At 39.4% G+C, this 25,702-nt stretch overlaps 1 protein-coding gene across 4 annotated transcripts in view; it reads left to right on the plus strand.

The window, feature by feature from the left end:
• The window catches only part of Rsu1 (Ras suppressor protein 1), a 182,449-nt gene that overhangs the window by 87,424 nt on the left and 69,323 nt on the right, over window positions 1-25,702 (plus strand). For 2 of the 4 annotated variants that reach the window (XM_015483408.2, XM_048809053.1), the window contains one exon: window positions 8,735-8,867. The exons of 1 other annotated variant lie outside the window; for it this stretch is intronic. In XM_015483408.2, coding sequence (XP_015338894.1) covers window positions 8,735-8,867 — 133 coding nt within the window. Of the gene's footprint in view, window positions 1-8,734; window positions 8,868-10,235; window positions 10,861-25,702 lie in introns of those variants that run through there. One more of the 4 variants, XM_015483409.2, reaches the window with a different exon arrangement.

Here is a 25,702-nt window from a genome sequence, read left to right on the forward strand (position 1 = left end):
GAATTTAAAACTTATAATCTTAAATCATTTGAATATCTATTATTATTTCCTCAGCATGAATTTATTACTGGGATGGAATTACCAAGTCAAACTATGAATTTTTATATTTCTTAAGATATATTATCAATTTCTCTTTCAGAAAAGAGGTAGTAATTGAAACTCCAAACAGCAGTTCAAGTGTTCATCTTTGAACCCTGGTCAACTCTAGGAATAGCAGTGCTATTGGTTTTGTGCTGGTTTGATAGGAAGATACATATGAATTGTTCATGAATAGAATGTACAGCTTGGCCTCAGTAGCTTTGTGTTTTCTGATCATTCTATTGAACTACACTAGTACATTCACAGTATAAATGACAATTATCAACTTGGATGTCTACTCTTAACTACAGGGGTAAAGATTAATATTTTCTAAAGTTTATTCAAGTACTACCTTTCCTTACCTGACACAGATGCAGAAAGTTTTGTTGAAAGCATATTGTAGCTCTTGCAAAGGTGTGTGATGGAATTAAAAAACAAAACAGTGGGCAGTATGGGTGGGATGGTGAGCCCTGAACTTCCAGCTTTAGGCATCAACTGGACTAGAGAGCCTTCAAGAAGAGAAAAATCATTTCTCTGTCTAGTATTAAAGCAGTTTAATAAACCGTTATTAATATGAAATCTTGCTAGTGGGAGAATTGTCAAAGGGATCTGATTGTTAATGCTAAACCAGCTGGAAAAAAATATTTTATCACTAAGTTGGCAATTCTGTATACATTTAACTTAAACAGCTATGACAGGGCCAGTGGAACACTTGTCTAGCGTGTATGAGGCTAGGTTCAGTGTCCAGCACTGCAAAAAACAAAATAATAAAACAGCTGTGGTGAAGATGGATTTGTGATAGCATTATTGAATCAATAAAATGAAGTGCCACTGAAACTTGTTTTTAAAAATTTGTCTTAATCAATTACTATACATGACAGTAGAATGCATTTATGTAATTTGATATATATATATAAATGGGGTATAATTTCTCATTTTTCTGATCGTACGTATTGTAGAATGACACCGTTCATGCAGTCATATATGTATAAAACTTGTTCTTTGAGCTTGCATTTTGAAATTTTTTTTTTTTTTTTTTTTTTAGTTTATGTTGTATGAATTAGTGACTTCTCCCTGGGGTCTCCAGGGTGCCTGAGGCTTCCTCAGTGCTGCCCAAGATGCGGGAAGGGCATCCTCAGCACAGACTCTTAGCTGGGGAACTTGAGGGGATTGAGTATTCTGGTGAGGAAGATAAGGAATGGCCCAGTGCTCAGAGAGCCCACCCAGAAGGACACAGCAGATTACTGCTGGTTAATCTTGCAGTCCTCTAGAACATGAAGTCAGTGTTCCTAAATTGCTTCTTAGTTCTGCTTTTGATCACAGACTTTTGAGAATCTTATGAACAGGGCCCTTCCCTCAAGAAAGTACCACCATGCAAAGTTTACATTCAGTTTCAGCAGGTTATGAATTCCTTGAATTAGTCTGATTGTACATAATGTGGAGTTAGTCTGATTGTACATAAAGCTCCTGTTTTAGGCACATCGTCTTCAAATAGGCATTTTTCTCTCCTTTGGAGGTTTCCATTTAAAATAATAATGAAAATATTTTCTATTTCCACATGCTTTTCTGTTTGTAGAACCATTTCACATACATTCTTTGGTTCCTGTCCATAATCCTGTCAGTGGATACTCTTATCCTCACTTGGCAGATGAGGAAACTGAAGGTCAGCAAAGCACGGGATTTGCTCACAGTCCCCTGGTCACAAAGTCAGTGAATGGTGTGCGGGATCAGTAGCCAGCACCATTGGACATTTTTCTATACGACCTGACATTACGTGAACAATAAAAAGGGAAATCTGGCAAGCAAAAACGAGATTGCCTCCCACATTTAGAAGAATGATAGGGAAATCCTAAACGAATGCCAGGTTTAAAACATGAATTATTTATTAAGAACCGTATCAGCTTGCAAGATAAAGCCACCGTGGTGGTGTGCATTGGGGATGCTCACTGCTCTGTTGCTGGTTAATCATATTTATAAGTGACTGAGAGCTCCTCCTATCCAGTCTTACTCTGGACCACAGACACCAAATGGGCAAGAAGAGCATCGGATGGCAACAATGTAAAATGCCATTTTTCTTCATTGGTAAAAGGATTTCTGGACCACTCCGAACCATCCACACCATCACACACGTAAATCAGGTGCTGCTTTTGTTTGGGCCATTTGGCTGTGTGGTTTTGTTTTTGTTTTTAAATCTTTTCTAATTTAAATTGCACTCTTTAAATCTTTTCTAATTTAAATTGCACTCTTCAGAAGAGTGACAGTTTATTTTAGCATGAATCATAAAGCAACAGTGCATTGCGTGCATTCAGTGAACAAAATGCCTGTTTTCAAAATGTTCCAGAAAGGCTGTGCAGACAATTGCCAGAATGACAGTGTGGCCTTACATTCCCTGCAGAATAAATTCGAGAGCTGTCAAGAGACATCCCAGCTTACTTTGATTGCACTGATGATGCACAGAAAGAGAAACAACCTCAGACCCAGATTCTCAATCTATTTAGGGCTTGATAGGCCATCATCTATAAGGCAGACAGAAGAGAAGGGGCCACAAGTGTGGCGGTCACTGCAATAGGCTAACACCATTTTAAGTAAGATATACTCTTTTGTACCAATTAGTGTGCACCGTGTATTTTGAGTGTGTTTCTGTCAAATGACTTTTCAACATCTTTAATCTTTTTTAATTATGAAAATAATCCATACTTATAAAGCATGGAATTCTTAAAAGACAAAATTAACTTTATTCCCTGTATTCTGCTTTTTCAAATCCTGCTTATTTCCTCTCTTTGAGGAAACCAGCATTCATCACTTGCTACGAATTCTTCTTTTTCTTTTTCACATAAACATTTATTCGTATACATATTATGGAATTTTTCTCTTTTGTCTTTTGTACAAAAATTGGATCATAGCAGACTTAGTATGTATACCCTTAACTTTTTTTTTTTACATTATAATGTATATCTTTTTCCAGGTTGGTACATACAAATAAGTCTGTTTTAATAACTGAAAAGAATTTTATAGTATGGCTTTTGTATGCATCATTCTGTTTATCACCTAGTAATGAGCATTCTGTTTGTTTCCAGTGTATAATTAATGCAAATACTCACTATTGCAAAATAAGCACCATCTTTTTATAGACTTTATCATTATTTTCCTCTCAGTAAAAAAGAAATGAAAAAAAATAGGAACTTCCCAGAGTCAGCCATTGTCTGTAATCATGCATTTCTATAATTAGTATGACACATCTTAATAGAAATTACAGAGATTTGTGTGTATAGGCTATGTCTTTATATATGGAGAAGCCCTAAACGTCGCTTTTATTTTCTGTTGGAGTCATTTGTGGTTAGCTTCCATGTGGGGATTCACTGCAGAGCAGAGGTGATCTTTCAACTGTCATGACATCCCATCTAGATCCCTTTGTGAGCAAATCAATTACCTGGGTTTGGGCAAATCTAGTATTCTAATGTTAGTGTACCCAATCAACCATGGTTTTCTAGTTTTACCTTGTTAGACCATGGTCTTGGATTTTTATGAGTGAGAGAGCCTGGCTTTTAGAGGGCATTAATTTAAATACTCTCTGTGGCATTATTTTCAAATCAGGAAGGGAGGAAATGCTGCTCTGATGACGTGAAAAATTTGCCCAGATCCCCTCAGTTGCTTACTGTGTGATAAATGATGCTCCTGGCCACATGTTTCAGGATTTTGAGTACCCAGGAAGAATTCTTACAGTGTGATTACGGAAACAACCAATTTCCATAAGTGAAAATGAGCATGCTTATTAATGGGGCCGCAATTGCCTATTGCATTCAATCACATTTATAACTAGCAGGGAGAATGATTGTTTTGCATGATTTAGTGTTTACACAATTACCATTGCGCGGCCAAGCTTGCTCTACTAGAGGCTTGGGAAAGAAGCATATGTGGTCCTTTTGCAGGTAATAAAATGGAAAATCCAATTTGCAATTGCAGAATAAGCCTCTGAGTGATATATGATCTTCATAGCAGCATCGGTCAGAGGGTCACCGCTAATCACGGCGCTGCCTGGCTTCCCCAGTGGCCTGCGCCTTCCGACTGCGGAGTGAGCAAAGTGAATCTGTGTCTGGGAGCCAGTCAGCGTGTCTGTAGATGCACCACTTTCTAGCTTATTAGATCCTCTTTGTCACAGTGCTTAATCCTGCTGCCTGATCCTTGTTACAACACCACCAGAGCACTGCTCAGCCTTCTAATAAAGGGGATGGGTGAGGGCTCCTCACTCGACGCACTGAAGCGTGCGCTGCTAGGGCGATTGCTGGCTGACTGACAGCGGGGTGAGATGCTTCCTGCATGTTATTACTTAAAAGGGAACCTACCCAGACAGCTGACAGACGAGCTTTGCTGAGGCAATGGTAACTTGTTGCTAGGCCAAGATGAGACGGGTGTCATCTTTTCACACAGTATAATGGCCTAGCTTTACTCTAATTATATTAACCCTCTTCTGAAATTACGGCATGCCAGGCTGGCGCAGAGTGAGGTAAGAGAATCCAGAGACAAATAGCTCGCTGGGAGGATTACAGCTACGCAGAAGCAGGAGTCATGTTATCCACCAGTGACATTAAGTTGACAAACAAAGAAGCACGTTCAATCGTGCCGAGCCCCCATTATAACTCTGCAGAGGCATTGCTTGGTGAGGCTCGTGTAGATTGCTTGAGCCTTCCTTGAGGGTTGGCTGAGGATGTTAAACGTGGTTTTCATGATGGTTTGTTAAAAAGAACCAAGAGCAACCAAAAAGAAGCTGTTGTTTTCTATTTTAGTGTCCAGTGAACCTGAATCATTCTTTTCTTTTAGGCTCCCCAGTTCATGAAGCGCCATGAAGCACCTAGATATTTGATTTACTAACATTATTTGATACTAAAATAGACAAGTGAACATGGGTGGGATAGGGTAACCCAGAACCCCTGTACACCCCCAGCCAGAATGTGCATGTAGGTTTGAAGTGATAGAAATAAAGATCCTCATGAATAGCCCATGGTCCTTACTGTTTTCCCTTTCAGACTCCTTTTCCCTGAAGGGAGTGTGTCTAGCTCACATCCAGTGTCTCCTATGTGCTCCAGTTAGCAGAAGTCATTAGCAGTCCCCTCTGCCTCTCCTGTCTCTGCTGACAGCACTAAATAGAGACATCACTTGGGACTGACAGATCTCCAGGGGTTTAGAGGCTTCAGACAGAAGGTCATGGCTGACTTTTCTTGGCATAATTTCCCTAGGTCTGTCTTCCATGTGTGGCAGTCAGGGAGCATAGAACTTTGGTGCATTATTTTTAGAGGATTACCATTAAAAAGACTTCACATTTAGAAAGAAGCTGCTAAGCAGTTAACAAGAGGCTGTGCACACTCTGGCTGATGTGGGCTTGTAGGTTGGTGTTAATAGAAGGTGAGCTCTGCTTTCCTACAGAAGTACCCACTGGAACCTTAAGTTCTAGGATGGCCCACTGAAACCTGCCCAGCTCATGTTGTACTTGTACTTTGGATTATTAGGGCAGGCCTGGGAATGGGGAGAAGGGAGCTTGTGATACAGCCCAGGGGAAGAAGAGAATCTTTGCCTCACTGTCCTGATAAGTCATCCCCGATTGCATTTGGAATAGCTAAGGCTTGTCTATGGCATCTTTCCCAGACCTTAACCCTGGTCCACGTTGCTCACACTGACTAAGGGTCCTAAAAATACAGCATGGCCAAAAATGCTTTGTATTCCAAACATAGCTACCTTCCCTCTTCTCCCTGCTCTTCTCCCTAAAGTTAAAAAAAGAAACAAAAAAATCTTACTCCTGCCATCCCCATCTGAACCACATACAGGGAAGCCATGCAGTTGAATTAATTAATTCATGGTAGCTATGAATGATGGGAAGTCCTGGGTGCTTGTTCAACAGATCCTATCAACTAGAAATTCAGACTGTATTTCTCAGTAGAATAAACAGTATTGGGGAATGAGGAGGAAAAGGATTTAGGGAAGAATAGCTACCAGTGGGAGAACCCCTTTGCTTAGGAGTTAGTTCACATCCTCATCACATAAATTTACAGTTCATGCCTTTCATGTTTTTTTTTTTCTTCTTTTTCTCATCCACTTTGGAATACACATTTTTCCAGGGGATTATTATTTGTTTCATAGTTGATTCCATGTTGAGTCAATGGGAAGGGCTTAGAGGTAGGACAACCATAATATTTAAGCATACTTTGTATCTTAGGGAGATGTTTTGAGAGAGGTTTGTTTACTTGTAGCCCCTCATCCCCAGCTTATTAGTGAATTATTGCACCATGGTTACTGTTGCCTGGCACACAGCCTCTCTCCCCTCAGTGACTGTGCATCCTAAGAACAGTGGGTAACATATACCTTGTGTGTGGAAAATATGACATGTCAGAAATTCAGACTTGTCCTGGACAAGGTGGCACCTGCCTGTAATCCCAGCGGCTCAGGAGGCTGAGGCAGGAGGATCTCAAATTCAAGGCCAACCTCAGCAAAAACAACGCACTACACAACTCAGTGAGACCCTGTCTCTAACTAAAATACAAAATAGAGCTGGAGATATGGCTCAGTGGTCAAGTGCTCCTGAGTTCAATCCCCAGTACCCCTCCACCTCCCAAAAAAGAAATACAGACTTGTCTATAAATAGATGACTTTTATCAGAAATTTATACTATCCTCATTTTTAGTAAAAGGGAAAGTTGGAGAAAAAGAAATAATGAAGAAGTGATATAGAAGAGAGGACACAGGCATACCACAGATTAGATCTCCTAAGAGGAAATAAGAAATATAGAGAAATGGAAATGATACTAGTGTCTCTCTTGGAAAGCGAAGAACCCTCATCCCCAAGTAAAGATAAAAACAAAAAATAAATAGCAGTCCCTTGCCAACAAGATCCATCCCAGGAAAGATACCCAACTAAACAAAATATATACACCCCTTGGATTTTCATTAACCCCAGGCAGCTTTTGAACTCAGGGCTCAGGAAATCAGGCTCATTAATTTCCCAAGTGACTTAATATTTGACTAATGATGTTTAGCCATTAAAATGAGGAAATTGACAGTATCAGTAATCTTGGAGAGAAATGCATCTGCCTATTTTTGTACTCAACACCAACCACTTCTTTTGTTTCTTTGGAAAGAGCATGATGAATTGCTCTCTTAATACTCAGTAATATGTTTTTTTAAAAAAGAGCATTTTGTGAAATTGTAATCATTTTTCTTTTCTTTCTCCATATTTCTGAACAGTTACGATTGCATATAACAAAGAGAAAAAAGATTGAAAGTATATTTCTATTGTTTTAAGAAGAAATAATACATCATCTTCCTAGTAAAAGTTTTCATTTATCCTTTCATTCCCAAAGCTCGTATCAGCTAGGAAATGATTTGTGTCGTGGTCTAGTTATGTCCCAGAATATGTTTTCATTATACTGACTTAGGATAAAATAGGCAGTAGAGCCTCAGATCAGGACAAACATGCCACTTTGGTGGTAGCCTAAGAAGAAAGATTGCTGAATATCTGTCTTCAAATAGCCCTGGGAGTCTTGGGCTTGGACCAGAAGTCTGAAAATGGACTTGTCCAGTAAAAAGCCTTTCGGTATCAGTCTGCGGCTGTGAGAGCCACATGCATCTTTACTACTTAACTTTTCTTTCACTCATAGGCAAGCACATGATAGGATGGTCTTTCACTCATTGCTTTTAATGTTTTTGAATACATGGAAAAGGAAGAAAGAAAGACAGTAAACTGACCATCAACAGGTGATATCCGAAGGAGCCTGTGCTTGCTCATTTATATGCTACCTTCATGAGCTCATGTTTATTGATCCAGATTGACCTGCAACCTGATTGCTTCACCAGATCCTGTAGATATAAAATAAGGTCTGGAGTCAGGTTCAGATTTTCTGATTTTGGACATATTAGTTAATTTCCTCAAGTTTCCATTTCTTTACCTATAAAGTGATGTTAATAACTGACCTTGGAGATTACTAGAGAATTAAATGAGGAAATGATTTTTAAAAGGCAATTTGTAAACTGATTAGAGCTATACAAATGTTAGTCTCCATCATTACTATGTTAATGAGATTCATTTAGGTCTCATTCTGAGATGTGCTTATGCTAATTGAATAATACAATAATAATTTTCCTTGTTAACATTCTTGTTTTACTTCACTTGTATTCTCCTTTGCTTGATGAAAGAAGTGGTGTTGATCAGATTGGGTTTAGATCCAAAAGGACAAGTGGAGATGCACATTGATGTTGTCAAGGTAGAATTTAAGGAGGTTTTAATATCACTTCTCTCAATCTTGAACAAGTCTTTTTTAGTCTCTAGCAGGTACCCAGAAAAATAAGGCATATGCTTCATTGGCAAGAATTCCTTCCAGGTTTGTTTCTTTCCAAATCCTCCTGCTCTCTACTTGCTCACCCATCCTTCCTTTCTCCTTCCTTCCATCATTTGGTCTTAATTTTTTGAACCAGGGGATAATAACTGGCATTCATTGGGTCCCAGTGATGACTTAGGGTGAAAATGTTTAAAAACTCAAATGATTTTTTTGATCCATTAAAGTACTTCGGGCTATGCTGTGATTGCTGAGTATAACTCCTTAGATGGATCTGTGTTGAATTAAATGACCTTCACCTTTTTCACCTTTTTCATTTCCTTTTCATCTTTTCAGGAAACTTGGATTTAACTGGTCAGAAGCAAGTATTCAAAGCAGAGAACAATCCCTGGGTTACCCCAATTGCTGACCAGTTCCAGCTTGGCGTGTCCCATGTGTTCGAATATATTCGTTCTGAGACATATAAGTAGTAAGTAGACTCTGATTTTCTGAAATAGTAAACTTTGATTTTTATGGTGTTCATAACTATGCCATTTTTTAAAATTATTGTGTATCATTGTCCTATTGTTGGCAGTTAACAGGTAGCATTTCAAAATATTTTGTTAAAAATTACATGTGGTGGACTGGGGCTATAGCTCAGGTGGCAGAGTGCTTGCCTTGCATGCACGAGGCCCTGGGTTCGATCCCCAGCACACACACACACACACACACACACACACACAAAAAAATGACTAGTTTTACTTGACATTTTCAAAGGTGCATTTACCAATTTTGTTTAGAGTATTTTTTAAGGTATTAAATTAGTTGAATATCCATGGCACTCAGGAAATTCACCAGACGCATTAAGATCAGAATATATTACTCTTCTGTGAGTGCAAAGAATTACAAGTGTTATGAGCAACATTGTTAAGCAGCGTATTTATAAAATCAGTAGAGAGTAGTAGGAAAGCATCCTTCTATTATTTAGAAGAGTTTACTCTAGTGAGATGATAATCTCTAAGAGAAAGAGGGGGAGAACCAGCCAGCTGAAAAAAATCACAGGATCACAGTACCTCAAGTCTCCCTTCAGAATAAGGGGGCTGTGGAAAACCGTTCCTAAAACCTAGCTGTTCCCAACTCCTCCCTCCTTGGTTCAGTTCCTCATTCCCAAACCAGTCATTTATCTGAATAACTGATCCCTAAGGCTGAAATTAGCCTGCTTCTAAACACCTACAAAAAAGACTTGAAAAAAAATCCATAGTCAAATTTAATCTGTGTTTCAGTCAGCTTTTTTTTTTGCTGTTATGACTAAGAGACTGACAAGAACAGTGGTAGAGGAGGAAAGGTTCATTTGGGGGCTCACAGTTTTAGAAGTCTCAGTCCATAGACAGCTGGCTCCATTCCTGAGGGCTCCAGGTGAGGCTGAACATCATGGTGGAAGAGTGTGGCAGAGGGAAGCGGCTCAACATGATGGTCAGGAAGCAGAGAATAAGCCAAGCTCACTAAATATATACCCCAAAGCCATACCCCCAGTGCTCCACCTCCTCCAGCCACACCCTACCTGCCTCCAGACACCTCTTAGTTAATCCCATTTCGGGGATTAATTCACTGATCGGGTTAAGGCTGTTACAACCCATTTGTTTCTCCTCTGATCCTTCCTGCGTTGTCTCACACATGAGCTTTTGGGGCATACCTGACATCCAGACCATCCCAGTTTGTGTTCAGCATGAACTTTTGAAAATTTAACAAAATTTTTAGGAAACTTGGATTTCACTGGTCAGAAGCAAGTATTAAAGGTCATTAAAGGTCATATTCAATTAAAAATCACTCTCCTTTTTTCTTTTTTTCCTGATTTGAGGGGGAGGAAAAGTATCAGAAAGATGCTGCCATTCAACATAGTTCTCACTGAATCTGTGCTGTGCTGGTGGGTCTGGATCCAGTGACAGGACTGAACCTGTCCTTCTAAATGGCCATCTGTGGTTCTGTAGCCTTAAAGCCTGAGCACCCTGAAGAATAATGACATGAAAATTAAATACACCAAAATTGCCAAAACAGCAGTATATCCGCATAGATAAAAGTGGCTTAAAGTATGCTTTAGATTTTTTTTTTTTAAGGCATTACTCTGACATTTACAGTATAAGCCTTGAGTAAAGTGAGAATAACTATAGGATATGCATTATTGTTTCATGACCTGTATAGATATGTTCAATTATTATGGATTCAATTTTTCTTTTTAAAAATGCAAATATAGCTCAGCCTTAGAAATTAGTGTCGTTAATGAAAATGTGTGGAAATGTAGTTGCAAGTTAACAGATTATTATTAATTTTGTTCTTCTTGTAATTAATTGCCATTGTGTATTTTAGGGCTCTGATTTTTTTCTTCATAAATGTGAAGCTGTGTAGAGCTTGGTTTGTAGGGTCATCTTTTAAAAAAACCCTGTGTATGTGATAGTATACAGAAAAATACACAAATAAACTACTATTAATCCAGAACTGAAAGAAATTATCTCTTTATTATCCTGGTTAACAAGTTTTTAATTTACTGTAGATTAATATATTATTTATGGAGGATTAGAATATGTTGCCCATGAAAGTGCTTTTAACTTTAATTTCATTTAAAAAGATTAATTTTGGAGTTTATGGATTTTAAGTATTTCAGAGTTTTTATTAGGCAATTAATCACCTTTATACAGTTTATAGTTGATTTCCATTTATTTAAACGTGGTGACGATTCTGGATAAAGGAGAGGTTTAATGCTTGGTTGAGTCAATTGGTAGTTAGTTACTTAGAATACATGACAAACATATTTTAATCAGTAACATATTTAATGTATATATTCCTTTTTGTTTGAAACTGGGGGTCAAACCCAGAGCTTTGGGAATGCAAGGCAGATGCTTTGCCTGTGAGCTACATCCCAGCCCTGATGTATCTATTCTTATCTCCATTATTAGCTTCCTACTTTGGGGGCGGGTGGCATAACCAGAGCAGGTTCCTTGCTGTCAACATGCTTTTTCTGTTTGAGTTCCCCTCCAAGTACTCACTGCATACCTTCTTCTCTATAGTTAAATTAATGTTCAACAGCTTAAGTAAGCACTGAGTGCTATTGTCCCCTATCTAGGGGGACCACCCAGTACCCCTTACATGGCTCTTAGAAGCAACTCCATGAGCCTTTGGTGGAAGGACACACTTGGCATGAGCTCCTAGAGGCAGGGACACCCTGTGACATCCTCCCTCCTGCTTGGGAAACAGAGGGCTGTTCGCTGCAGCCTGACTTCAACTTTTCTGCCCTCCTCATCCTCCCTTAATGACAAGCATCACTTCTTGATCAATCATACTAGCCCCAAACAGGGACTATTGGCTAAATAAGACACCAAGTCAAACTCTTAGACTTGTTTTGTTTTGTTTCCTTTTAAATACCTTATAGAAATGCCACCATTGTGTTTCACCGAATTAACGTACTAATTTATAAAATTTACCATCTTTCCAAAAGTCTTTCTAAAGGACACATTCATCTAAATATGAGCAGATGTGTAATAGTATATCCTCATGTAACTAGAACCCAACTTAGTTCTTTCATTGTTTTATACAACCATTTCATAATTAATGAATTTGTAGTATCCTTCCCAACTATCAGGGGGAAAAAAATCACTCTTATTAGCAGATACCTGGCCTCTTGTTTTTTTTTTTTAAGTTTCACATGTGAAAACTAAAAAACAATAGCAGATTCAGTGTCTTAGTTTTAGATCTTCAAATCCTAAAAGTCAACGTGTCTCTTTTTATTTAAGCCACATATGCTCCCTTCAATAAAAAAATACTTACATATTAATTTAGGCATATGCATGTGTGCATAATAATGTTATATATTTTAAAGATATGTTTTATACAAAGGTATAGAGGGAGATATAGATAGATCTGTGTCAAGAAAACGGTGCTGTTTTAGCAGTTGAAATAGCTAGGGCACCTCCCTCCTTTCTCCTTGACTCCAACCAGTTAACCTGTTACCTAAGTGAGACCAGTGAAGAACCAAAGAACTTGCCAGAATGTTGTACTTTCATGCTGATCTGTGGGCTGGTGGCCTTCACGGTGACCTTGGTGCTCTCAGCACATCCTGGAGGCCTTCACGTGTGGGGCAGTGACAGCGTGGAAGATGGATTGTCTGATTTATAGACTCTAATGGACTGCAGGAGGGGACCTGGACATTTGGAACAAAACGGTGAACTCAGTGCTTAGGAAGAAGTAGAACACTCAGACGTGATTTAGCTTCGTGAGGAGAGGAACTCCTTTGGTGAAGCAGCAGGAAGTTGAGGCACAGTTCTTCAGAGCTGGTTCTCTGGAGGACATTTTGGGCCTCCATCATGTCCTCCTTGCCCTTTCTCAGGTAGAGGACTCCCCTTGATCATCTGTTGTACCTTCCGCAAGGGGCACATCCTGGCTGGCATCACTACAGTGCCCATCTTAAGTTACTCTTGTGGGTGAAAGTAAAAGAGTTTGCTGGGGCTGGTGCTGAGGATGGCATCTCCAAGGGCGTCACCATCTTTCCACTGTTGAGTCAAGCCGTCTTTTGGCTCTCCAGGGGTGGTCATCTCTTTGTTTGACCTCTTTAATTTCACAGAAGCAGAATTACAGTGGAACAGTCACTGCTTGTTCAGTTTCCTGAAGGCAGACTTTTCCCCAGGAGGGGCCATCGGGGTGCTTCACAAGATCCACTGTGAAAAGGAGCTGCTCACGCTTTTCAGGATTCACGAGGAAGGGGGACAGTGAGCGCAGCCACTTAAAAAGTAGACAAGTTAACTGTTGTCAGTAAATTCACAAAAGAAAGAGGTGTGGCTCTGTGAGGTGAGGCTGAAAATAGGTTTGGTAGATAAGAGTCATTTGGAAATCCAGCCTCCTGGTTTGCAGTGTAGTGTGACTCAAAACAGCTGTTGTCCTCATTCTTCCTACCTGTCACTCCCTTTTCACCCTAGGGAAGCATATGCCCCTCGTTTTTTTGTTTGTTGGTTTGGGGGTCTTTTAAATGAAAACTGGTTGTACTGTTATTCATATTAATGAGTGGCAACATTCTAATAAAACAGTGCTTACAAAAAGTGTTGGTGAGGATGTGGGGGAAAGGGAACACTCATACATTGCTGGTGGGACTGCAAGTTGGTGCATCCACTCTGGACAGCAATATAGAGACTCCTTAGAAAACGTGGACTTAAAATCTGCGTACTACAGTGCTGATTTTATATCAATGTTTATAGCAGCTCAGTTCACAGTAGCTAAACTGTGGAACCAACCCAGATACCATTCAGTAGATGAATGGAAAAAGAAATTGTGGTATATGTACACAATGGGATATTGTCAGCCATAAACAATGAAATCATGGCATTTGCAGATAAATGATGGAGTTGGAGAATATCAGGCTAAGCAAGATAATCCAATCCCCCAAAACCAAAGGCTGGATGTTTTCTCTGATATGTGGATGCTGATCCATAATGCGAAGGGGTGGGGGGCAAGGGAAGAATGGAGGAACTTTGGATTGGGCAGAGGGGAGTTAAGGGAGGGGAGCGGGTATGAGGGTAGGAAGGATGGGAGAATGAGACAGACACCATTACCCTAGGTACATATATGATTACACAAATGGTGTGACTCTGCATTGTGTACAACCAGAGAAGTGAAAAGTTGTGCTTCATTTGTGTACAGTGAGTCAAAATACATTCTGCTGTCATGTGCAACTAATTAGAACAAATAATAGGGAAAACCAGTGCTTGGTGAATGATGGGCAGCAATGAGATAAGAGCTGAGAATTTCTATTCACTAGAAACCTAGTTAAACAAATCATCCTTTTTGATTGTAAGGAAGAACTCTTTTACATGTTGGTTATCTTTTCTCAAGTTGTTTTTACTTGTAGAATTAAAACTAAGTAATTCTTTTTTTCCTGCATGGTGTGCAGACTGTAATGGACACAAATGGGCTTTATTAATCAACTACTATATCCTCTAATGGCTGCTGAGTCAGTGGCCTAGCACTTCTTTAAATAACTTAAGGGATTTATCTGGGGGCCTGAGAGGTAAGACCATTCACTTTTAAGATGACCCTTTGCAGAAGAAAGTCATGTTTAACAAAAACTCTATAAACTTTATTATTTTCTGGTTAGAGATAAATGGATACACAAAACTAGCAGATGGTTTTATAAATATCTTCAGAGAGATGGAGGAAAGGGTTAAACCCCAGGACCTTCCTAGCAGTGAATTTTACATACTGACAATCAGTTTTTAAGAACAATGTAGACTTTTTCTGTATTTATTGCTGTATCTGAAAATAGCTCAAATTAAGCCACAGAAAAACATAAAAATGAAAGTCTATTTTTTCCTAAAGCTTTTGACATAAAGATTGTTTTTATTTTTAAAATTTGACTATGTATTCTGTTCCTGGTAATTTATATTTCCTTTATAGATGCTACATATGTATGATTTGCTTCCTTTTTAAGGTTAATAAATGTGTTATCACATTTCTTCCATAATATAAAATACGATTCCAACTTTTGACATCTCTGGACCTATTTGAATGCAAATATGTTGCATTTGACCAGTACTGCCAAGACACTGAAAAGAACAGGGAAACCCATAAACTGTATTATATTTTGGTAATATACTTTTTTGTTTGTTTGTTTTGTTTTGTTTTTCTTTTTTGCAGTGCTAGGGATTAAAGCCAGAAATACTCTACCACAGAGCTACCACACCAGCCCTTTTTAGTTTTTATTTTGAGACAGGGTCTTGCTAAGTTGTCCAGTCTAAACTTGAACTTGAAGTCCTTTTGCCTCAGCCTCCGGAGTTGCTGGGATCACAGGCATGAGCCCCAGTGCCCAGCTCTATATTATGGCTCTTATCTTATGTTCACTTTGTCAAGGGGGGAAAAGCCAAAATAGAGCAGCATTGGTTCCAGGTACTTAAAATGGAGTCGACAGGCCATTGTTGATCCCATCTCAGCATTTTAAAGAGCAGAGCAGTCTCATATTCTCTCTCACTCCACCCCTCTCCTTTCTCTCTCCTTCTCTTTCTCCTCCTACTCCTTCCTCCACCCCTGCATGATGGTTGACAGCCAAGCTATGTTGAGCTGGTCTGTAGAGCCTGATGGTGCAGCATGATACTCACAGGATCAATTTCAGTTACACAGGACATATGGAATTCACCCCACTGGATAGACGGGAAATAAATACCAGCTGGACTCCATGTACACTCCAGACAGGAGATGTGTCCAATTACATGGGAAATAAATACCAGCTGGACTCAATGTACATTCCAGACAGGAAGTATGTCCAGTTACTTCCTGTTCAAGAGGAACTGCTTTGGAGTTCCAGTTTTTGATGATATAGTCATATTGAACTATTGAATATTGACCTGTTTGACAAAGTGAAATTGGTCAGCCCTCCATATTAATGACCTTTATTAACTCCCAGTAATCTTAAAGTTCAATGCATGGTGCTTTTTATCTAGCTTAGATAAATTATTGCCTGCATTTGCTGTTTTTATTTGACAGATAAATTAAAAAGTAGCACTTTTATAATCAAACAAAACTGTCTGTGATTTCTATTCTCTACACAGTAATATCTAATTTTATTACATGCTGGCTTTTTATTGAGCCCTACTCTCTTATTCTGGTTGGGCATTGTTGAAGGGTTTTTATTATTGTTATTTTGGGCAGTTAAGGGTTCTTTGTGTTGTCAGGTATTTTGGTTTGGAATGCATTGTCTTATTAAAGGAGTTTCAACCAGTATTTTCAGATGAAGTGTTTAATCACAAGTTATGTCCACGGGCATTTGTTGGTGCTCCAATTTATTCATCAAGCATTAAGGAAATAATGTTCAGATTTTATTTTATTATGTTTACATATTATTTCATGTATGTTTTTAAGACTTAAGTATACTTAAGTATACTTAAGTATACTTAAATATGTTCGATGAAGAAAATTTTATCTTCCACTATATAGTTCATTTTTAAATAGTCTCACTAGGAACCTATATCTTAAAAATGTACATACTTTTTTATCAAGTTCGATAAAGTTCAGCAATTAAATTATCACTGAAGCTCTGCTCATTTTTCATAGCAAGTGTACTGAGTGAGTCTAATGGCGTTTTTCCTCCCTATGATACCTAGTTTTGTCTTTGCTGTTTGTATTAGTTTGTTAAGTGTACCATAACAAAGTGCCCCAAACGGGGTGACTTACAAGTGGAAAATGATTGTCTCCACACTTCTGGAGGCCAGATAGAAGTCCCAGATGTGGGTGTTGGTAGGGTTAGTCTCCTTAGGACTGTGAGCGAAGGATTTGTTCTGGGCCCCTCTCCCTATTTATGGATGGTCCTCTTCTCCCTGGGTCTCCTCCTATGGTCTTCCCTCTATGCAAGTCTGTTTCTATGGCCAAACTTTCCTTTTTATAAGGACACCAATACTATCAGTTGAAGGCCCATTCTAATGACATCAAGGACCCTGTGTCCAAATATTATCACATTCTGACATACTGTGGGTTAGGTGTTCAGCAAATGAATGGGGGTGGAGACACAGTTCGATCTATAGCACCATTATTAGTTAGTTGCGCCAGGTCACATTCAATTCTTTATCAATTTGTTCCACCACCTTCTCTTTACTCTTCTTCCATAGGCCCCACCACTTCACCCACCCCCCAGGCCCCCGACCCTTGTAAGGTTGTCTTTCAGAATCGTGTTCATCCAAATAGGCTCCTGCTCCTGGCATGGGGGTCAGTGCTTTCATTTTTAATCTCTTAAGGGTGGACCTTGTTAAAATAGAAGCTGGTTAGAAATTGAAGGTCTCTTGGGAATGGAAGGTCCTTCATAAACCCCCATCTTTGGCTAGAGAATTCAAGAAGGGAGGCACCATAAAATACTACCCCTGCTTTCTCCTTCACAAGACTCAGACAGGAGATGCAGTGCGGGGGGCCTATGAGTCAGCTGTCTGTCTCAATACAGGAGCCCCTCCAGCAGAGGCGGAATCCTCTCCCTGGGACCCTTGCAGTCCTGTGTGATAGCTGCTGGACCTCAGCCCCCACAAACTGCAGTGCAGAGGTCTCCTGTCACATCTTGGGGTTCCAGTAACCACATCTGAAGCCCTCATAACTTTTGTCTCCTATTTCCTACCTTGTTTCAGGTGAGTCCAGATTAATGAGCAAGATTAAGACCACTAATAGCAGGGCACAGATTTCTCTTCTCCTGTAATTAAATTGGCTTGCTTTCTCAGCGTGGAGAGAGATCAAAGATGATGTGCTTATTCCATATGATACACCACGCCATAAAGGCACAGTGATCTACTATGAAAACCTGAGGAAAATAAGGGATAATAAGGAATATTGAAGGAAAAACAAAAATAAACAGAAAAGCTCCAAGTAGAGATAGAGAGATATGATTGATTGGTTATTGATTGATCGATTGATTTTAATCCTAGGTCATTTTATTTTTAATCAAAATACAGTACGTGCATTTGAAGGGAGGTTATTGACAGCACATATTTGTGGCACACACAGATCTGTTCTCAAGAGTACTAACCTTCGAGGTGGCTCTAACCCAGCTCTGTCATTAGCAGATGACCCTATCACACCTACCTCAGCTCCCTCATCTTCAAAGCCAGTAGTAGTCAGACCACATCATCTCTGACAGTCATTCCAGCAACTATTGCTAATTCTGAGTTCTTTAGTTCTCTGGAACACACAGTTTATTAGTATTTGACATTATTTCTTCAGATTTCATTTAATTCTGGAATTTCTCCCCCACCCCTCCACAACTGGATTTACTTTATTGATTTTTTTTTTTGAGTAAAGGAAGACAATGATGACCCTGAATATAAATTGTTACAGGAAAATGGATACAAGATAAAATTACCAGATCAACCTTTTTATTCTATATTTTATGGAATATCTAATATATGTTTGGTAGTAACTTATTCTTACACATGAATTCTTGACACTTTCGATTCTTCAGACTTATTAATCAGTGTAGTCAGCACCAGAGCAATTTTATGAGACTTACCAGTCATCAAAAATTTATTATCAGATAAATCAAAGAAACAACGAGCGTCTTAATAGGGTAGAGAAAGAGGCATGTAAAGGATCATTTAAGACTGTGCTTTTTGTCAGAAGTGTGTGATATTTACACCCAGTATCAGGGAACTTGCTCATAATTTCATGCAAACAGCAGGGTGGTAGTTATCTGCCTAGGTGAAGTCTTCCTCTCTGTTTTTCTCCAGTAGAATTTTGTGTTTGGTTTAGCTATAAAACTTAGAATGATAAATATGTAGGAGATAAGAAACATCATTTTCCAGTGTTAAGCTTATCCTGCTTTATTTTAAAATAGCATCTGCATTTTCTTCTGAATTTCATTGCAGATGTCATCCAAAGTTAAGAATTACTGACCTCAGTCCTTTCTTTTGAGCAAGCTCAGTAAACCCTATGCAAAGGCGTAGGGAAATAGTGGTATTCAAATCTCCTGCTTCGTGGACACGCTTCGTGTGTATCTTCTCACTAACAAGACACAGTCTTGTGCCTACTGTCTTCTTGGCGGTGTTTTGACCCCCGTTGGAAGGTTTAGGAAGGCTTGAGTCTTCATTGTGTGAGATGAGCTGCTTGGAAAGGAGCTTCCATGTCACCCTCGTCCTGTCCAGAGTGTGCTGGTTCCTCACTGTCCTCTAGGACAGAGAGATCATGGCAGTGGGCCAGGCTGGCACCAGAGCCTTGCTACAGAGCCACTGGGGATGGACCCAGAATGACAAGGCTGGGTTGCATCTCATCACACGTACCTGCATCTGTCACAGATCTTCGAAGGTGCTGTGCTCTTTGCTCGCAATTCTCTTTCTTCCCTTCTTTATCTATCAAATGCCCACCTGTTTTTCAAGTCTCAGCTTGCATGTTGCTGCCCACAGAGACCCTGATGCCCATGCACTCTATGTCCCTTTTATCATTTCTTCAGGGCCTTTCCTTTTCCTTATTAGTAATTTTAATGATCATTACCCACACAGGTTAAGAAGAAAGAACCCACAAAGAATGTGCCTTCAGCCACTGGTTTAGGGTACTACTATTTGCTTTCTACTGGTTTGCCTGGACTGTGTGAATCCCTGCTTATCTGTGTCCTTTTGATGAGGCACAATAGTGTGTCCTGGGTCTTGGAAAGAAATTATTTGAATGAAAGACAGTTTCTCACTTAATGCACTGACCTTTCATTTCTTGGCTTAAGAATTGTGAATGAAATCTTACATCCTCTCTAACACCTGTCAGATAACATTAGGCTGTCCTGTATCCTTGAAAGAATCTCTACAGCAATCTGTTATTCCTGCAGAAGCCAGTGTGAACTGGGAAAAGTGACCCTCCACAAAGCCCTCACAAAAGAGGAAAAAACGCCGGAGTGGATTCTTGCACTGGGCTTCTTTTTAGAGATGTCTTCTCACCCTAAGATTTTAAGTGATGAGGAAAGAGACTTTTCTGGGAACAAGATTTAAAAAGAGAATGGATCTTGGAAGAAGTGATTACATTTTAGAGGATAGGACTGGGCTTAAGATTCCCTTAGATGAGACAAGTTTTGTTTTGTTTTTTTTTCTCTTTTATTTTTTGGGGCGGTAAGCTGAGATGGCATGTATATTTCAGACTCCTTATGTGAGATTATGAGCGTTTTTAATCTGTTCTTGTGTATTCTCGATGGAAACTGCGTGAGTGGTGATCTTTTAATAGAATGTGTCTTGCAAGTAGCAAATTTATTTTGGTACTAAATTCTAGATAATTCCTAAGGAATGTAAATTTCGTCAATAAAAGTTTTGTTTGGTAATACTTAAAATCTTGGAACTGTATTTTAAGTTTTCTGAAGACAGCTTCTGCTTTATTTTTTCTATGTTTAATTAACAAGACAGTGCAACAAGAAAAATACTGGCCATAAAGTAAAAATGTTCTTCATAAATTTTAAACTGAGACATGGTTAGAAAAGAAATAATTGCAAATGGGGAGAAATTCTCCTTCAAGACCACCATGTGAATGGATCATCCAAGGTGACTTTGGTTTTACTATAGTTCAAGTACTAAGACTATTCAGCAACTTTTACTAGAAAAGTTCAGGGCATACATCTACTCCCAATTCTGCTACTCCCCCATTTTTTCTGGTGTTAGTATATTATCATCCAAATGGATTCCTGTGTGACAGAATTTGCTCCATTTACACAAGGAGAAAATTGGCATTCATTGACCTCCTGCTGTGTGCCAGGACCTGGTGGGTTCTCTATAAGTTTCTCCTCCAATAAGTTCTTGACTCCTGAGTTACAGATATTTGCTTTGGCTTTCAAGTGAGAAAAATGGAAAGTTGCATGATAAGTGAAGAAACTGTAGGATTAGCCTAGTGGTAGAGCTAGAAACCAAACTCAACCTGTCCTACTTGAAAGATCATTATGTCTCCTTCACCATCTTGCTTTTGAGTAGTATCAGGGGAAGAAAATGAGGAAATGGTGGTTTTGCATTGTCACCCTTAAAGGAGGTCAGTGTATGGAGTGGAATGATGGGTACATGGTCATTTGACTTCGCTGATTCTTAAATCAGACACAGTCCTCTGCAAGGCAGGTTCACAAATAGGAACCTTGCTGCCACCTCTTCAGTCCCTGAGAGCTTGTCTTCTCATAATTCACCCTGATTCTGATTTATTCTCTTATCTGCGAAATTCTGGTACAACAGGTACAAATTCATTTTCTGACCAATTAACTACACCCTCTTGCTCACAGTGAACTACACAGTTAAATTTTTGTAGTTGGACTTCTGTCAACTGATGCAAATTGAGAGCTATGACCTTTCCCTAGCATACTTTATATTATCTCTCTTTCTCTTTTGAACCTCATAACAGACTCCTAGCCTTGTGCAGGGAGGGTGTCTTGGACCAACTGACTAAAATCAGATTGGCTAGCACAGTCTTTCCCGTGATTTCTTTGTGGTCTCCTCTTTTTGTTTTCTTATTAGGTGTAGATCTCGGCTTTAATTCTCTTGCTCAGTGAAGAAATAACTCTTCTCTAAGATGCTCTGGGAAGCCCAATAACATGTGTTTCCCACGTGAGCATCAATAGATGAGATCATGAGATCTGCCAGCCGTTTGAGTGATAAACAGAAAAATTACCTTCTATTCAAAGGAGAATGGGTTCATGTGAGTGTTCCCCGTATGCTTTCTTTAATTTTGTTTTGGCCTCACGGTCTTATAAGAATTTATTAATCCAATCCTTCCTTTTACCAAGCCGTGTATACTGAATCAAACCATGCGTTTACATGTTTTCGTTTTCTTTGTTCTGACCCTGGACTCAAGTGTTTTGGAATTGCCAGCTAAATATGTAAGTTGGCAAAATCTCCTTGTCATTGTCCCCAAGTACCACTTGCCTGAAATGAAAAAGAAATAGTGACGTTTTTCCAGGTTTTATATTAAAGAAGCCAAAAGTGTGGGCCACTCAGTAACATGAAGACTGGGCCACCTGGTTTCTAGATAGAACACCATTCGAGAAAGACAATGACAGGTATGGAGGGAAGATAATGTCAATACAACTGTTTGAGAGTCCTTTTTTTTGTTGTTTATGGTATCAGGAATTGAACTCAGGGGCACTCGACCACTGAGCCACATCTCCAGCCCTATTTTGTAGGGTCTCACCAAGTTGCTTATTAGCCCCTCACTTTTGCTGAGGGTGGCTTTGAACTCGCCATCCTCCTGCCTCAGCCTCCGGAGCCGCTGGGATTACAGGCATGCACCACTGCATCCATCTCCATTTTAGGTTTTGACTATTACCTCTCATGTTTAATTCCTAAAGGACTCTGGCTTACTTCCTCAGATCATTCAAATTTCCGCTCAGATACCATCTCAACCAAAGGCTTTCCATATCACTCAATTTAAATTGGGCCCCACTGTCACCACCCACTGCTATCCCAAATTTTATGGTCCTCCTTACACTTAGAATAGAGGCTCCCCAAGCACTGCACTGCCTCCATTAACCTCAGACAATGCCTGGTACCTCGTGGGCTCTCAGAAGATTGGATGAATGAGAACCATTGTTCTTTCAACTGTACCTTGTAGCCTAGGCATTTCTACTAGAGGAGAGATTTTAAAATCCTTCCATCACACATCCTGGGCACATTTTTTTTGTGTGTTTCCCTTTTTCTTCTTGTGTCTGAGTTACATAGATTACATGATATTGTTAGTGCTGCTTCCATCACATAAATGTTTCTCTGATGTTTCCAAGGCTGCAGCCTTCCCTCGCCAGCTATATCCCATCAAATCTAGTAGCTCATTTTTAGCCAAGCTTTGAAAGAAACTCCTGCACACAGAATTTTAAAGGGTAATGTCGAAAAAAAATAGCAGAAGCTGTAAAAGGGTATTTGACCCAGACTCAGCCCATTAGCCTTTTGTGTTGTGTTGTTTTAGTTTTCGAATCAAGCAGATCTCCGTCTCCTGACAGATATCTCTGAGTGGGAGACCTAGATGTTTCTGTTGCAGGTGTAGCTTTTGTCCTCCATCATGATGGTGTGAAAGAACCTCTGAAAAATGAATTGACAGGCCTGGAACTATAGTAATTGCTTAAAAATAAACAGCAAAGGAGAAGAGAGTACAGGGTGATCGATCAGCTTTTCTTCTCAGCCTTTGAAATATGTGGGGGGGGTTGTTTGTTATTTTGTTTTGTTTTGTTTTGTTTGGTTGGTTGGTTTGTTTTTGCAAGTCAGAAAAAATCACCTAGAGCTTGTGCATTGAACCTGAGAACCTGGATGGGGAAGGGTATGAGGACTCTGTCAGCTGTCACTCAGCCTTAGGGAGCCAGAGGCCTCCTCATCAGCCACAGTGAGAAGGGCCCTCTCCTGCAGTTGCTTCGGTCATTACTAATCCCCCCACCTGTGTCATCTGAGGTGCAGCCTGGCCTTTGAACACAGGGACACCCAACAAAGGTGAGGAGTGATAATGTGCCCAGAGAAATATCTAACTTGCCTCCACACAAGCAAAACCTGGCAATGCACAGCTTCCAAATTTAATGTTAAATCTTCCCATAGTGAATTTTCGCTATTTCTACCAAAAACTAAACTAATCACATTTTCATTGTCAATTAAGTGCTGAGGAGGGGGAAGGAAAGCTGGCATTTTCTATTTCTCCTGAGATGTGGAAATAGGATGCATTTAGTTTTAATTATGTGCACCACCGAAAGAAGAGAAGAGGGAAAGAAGAAAGAAACTGTAGCTGCTGTTTACCTTAGGCCAGGATTCCTGCTTTCAGAAATGACTGTGGCTATTGCTTCACAAAAGGTCACCAGGGCTGCTCAGCAGGTGAGAGACCCACAGCCGCTCTTGCCCTACTTCTGATCTCTGATCCCTTCCAGGTCCTGGAGCTACACACTTTTGCCAGCAGAACTTGGGGACCCTGGAAAAGCATTTCTGGGGAGCCAGTGGGCGTCTGAATACCCTTAAAGGAAATGTTCAGTAACTGGGCATAGTTGAGAGTGGCCGCTTTCATATTCCACTAGCAAAGGTCTCTGAATACTATCTGGAGTGGACCCAGGAAGAGCAGGACTCAGCCACTCAACATTGAACAGGTGCAGCCACCTGGGAGGCAGACAGGATTTCCCTCCACAGTGTGGACCAGTGGATGTGATGATTGGCTCTGGAAACAGACCACCTGGGTTCAAGTCCCACTCCTACCTTTTGCTAGCTTTGTGATTTGAGGGGCCGGTTAGAATTTTTTTTTTTAACATAATATCTTTACTGAGGAATACTTAGCCTACAATGAACCATATATATATACTTAAGGTATATAATTTGGTATGTTTGTATAACTAATTATACACTTGTAAAATAATCAGGGTAATCAGATAGTGAATGTATTCATCACCTGCAGAATTTATTTCTTCTCATTTCTCATTTCTTCTCCTGTGCAAACCACACCTCCCTTGTATCCTTCATCTCTTATCTTCTCTATCCTCAGGTGACCACTGACCTACTTTCTGACTATATTTTGTAGTATTTATATAAATATGAACATATTTACTCTTTAAAATCTCTGACTCCTTTCATTCAGCCTAAGTATTTTGAGAGTCATTTATTATTGTTCCATGTATCATAGTATGTTGCTTTTTACTGCTGAAGAGTAAGTCCCTATATATTTCTTATTCATTTGCCTGTTTATGGACCTTTGGATTGTTTCCAGTTCAGAGCTACTACAAAGAAACAAGCTGTGAGCTTTGTTGTTCAAGTCTTTTATTGGACATCCCCTGTCATTTCTCTTGAATATATCCCTACAAATGGAATGGGTGCATCATATGGGAGGTTTAAATAAAGATCAAGCTTATTTTCATAATGGTGGTATGATATATACAAACAGCAATGTCTGGGGATTCCATTTCCTCTCCATCCTAATCAACACTTGGTATGGTCAGTTTTTAAAATTCTCTTTGTTTTAGTAGATCTAGGTCGTATTTCTATATGGTTTAAATCCATGTTTATATGGTAAATTGTGATGTAGAGCTTTTGCCATCCTCATATCTTCTTTTGTGAAATTTTTATGCCAATCTGTCCATTTTTTAAATTGTGTAGTACAGTTTTTATGGTGTTGAAATTTTTTTTATTTTATAGAAACAAATTTTTTATTAGATATATGCTTCTATGGTATATTTATATTCCCCAAAATTCATAAGTTGAACTCACCCTTAAAGTGATGATATTAGAAAATAAGGACTTTGCAGTCAATATATGAAAAAATGTTCAACATCATTACAGTTAGAGAAATGCAAATTAAAACTACCTTGAGATTTCATCTCAGTGAAGTCAGAATGGCAATTACCAAGAATACAAGCAACAATAAATGTTGACAAGGATGTAGAGAAAAAGGTACACTCATATTGCTGGTGGGAGTACAAATTGGTGCGACACTCTGGTAAGCAGTATGAAGATTTCTCAGAAAACTTGGGATGGAACCACCGTTTGACCCATTTATCCCACTCCTCGACATGTACCCAAAAAACTTAAAATCAGCATATAATGATGCAGCCACATCAATATTTATAGCAGTTAAATTCATAATAGCTAAGCTAGGGAAACAACTTAGGTGTCCTTCAACAGATGAATGAATAAAGAAAATGTGGTACATATACGCAATGGAATATTACTCAGCCATAAAGAAGAATGAAAATATGGCCATTTGCTGATAAATGGATGGAACTGGAGACTATCATGCTAAGTGAAAGCCAATCCACAAAAAACAAAAGAACAGATGTTCTCTCCAATATGCAGATGCCAACTCACAATACACCAGGGTGGCAGAGAGGAAGTTCACCAGGTTGGATGGGGGTGGGGGGGATGG

Source organism: Marmota marmota, unplaced genomic scaffold (assembly GCF_001458135.2).
Source record: "Marmota marmota marmota unplaced genomic scaffold, marMar, whole genome shotgun sequence".
In the NCBI taxonomy this organism is placed as follows: domain Eukaryota; kingdom Metazoa; phylum Chordata; class Mammalia; order Rodentia; family Sciuridae; genus Marmota; species Marmota marmota.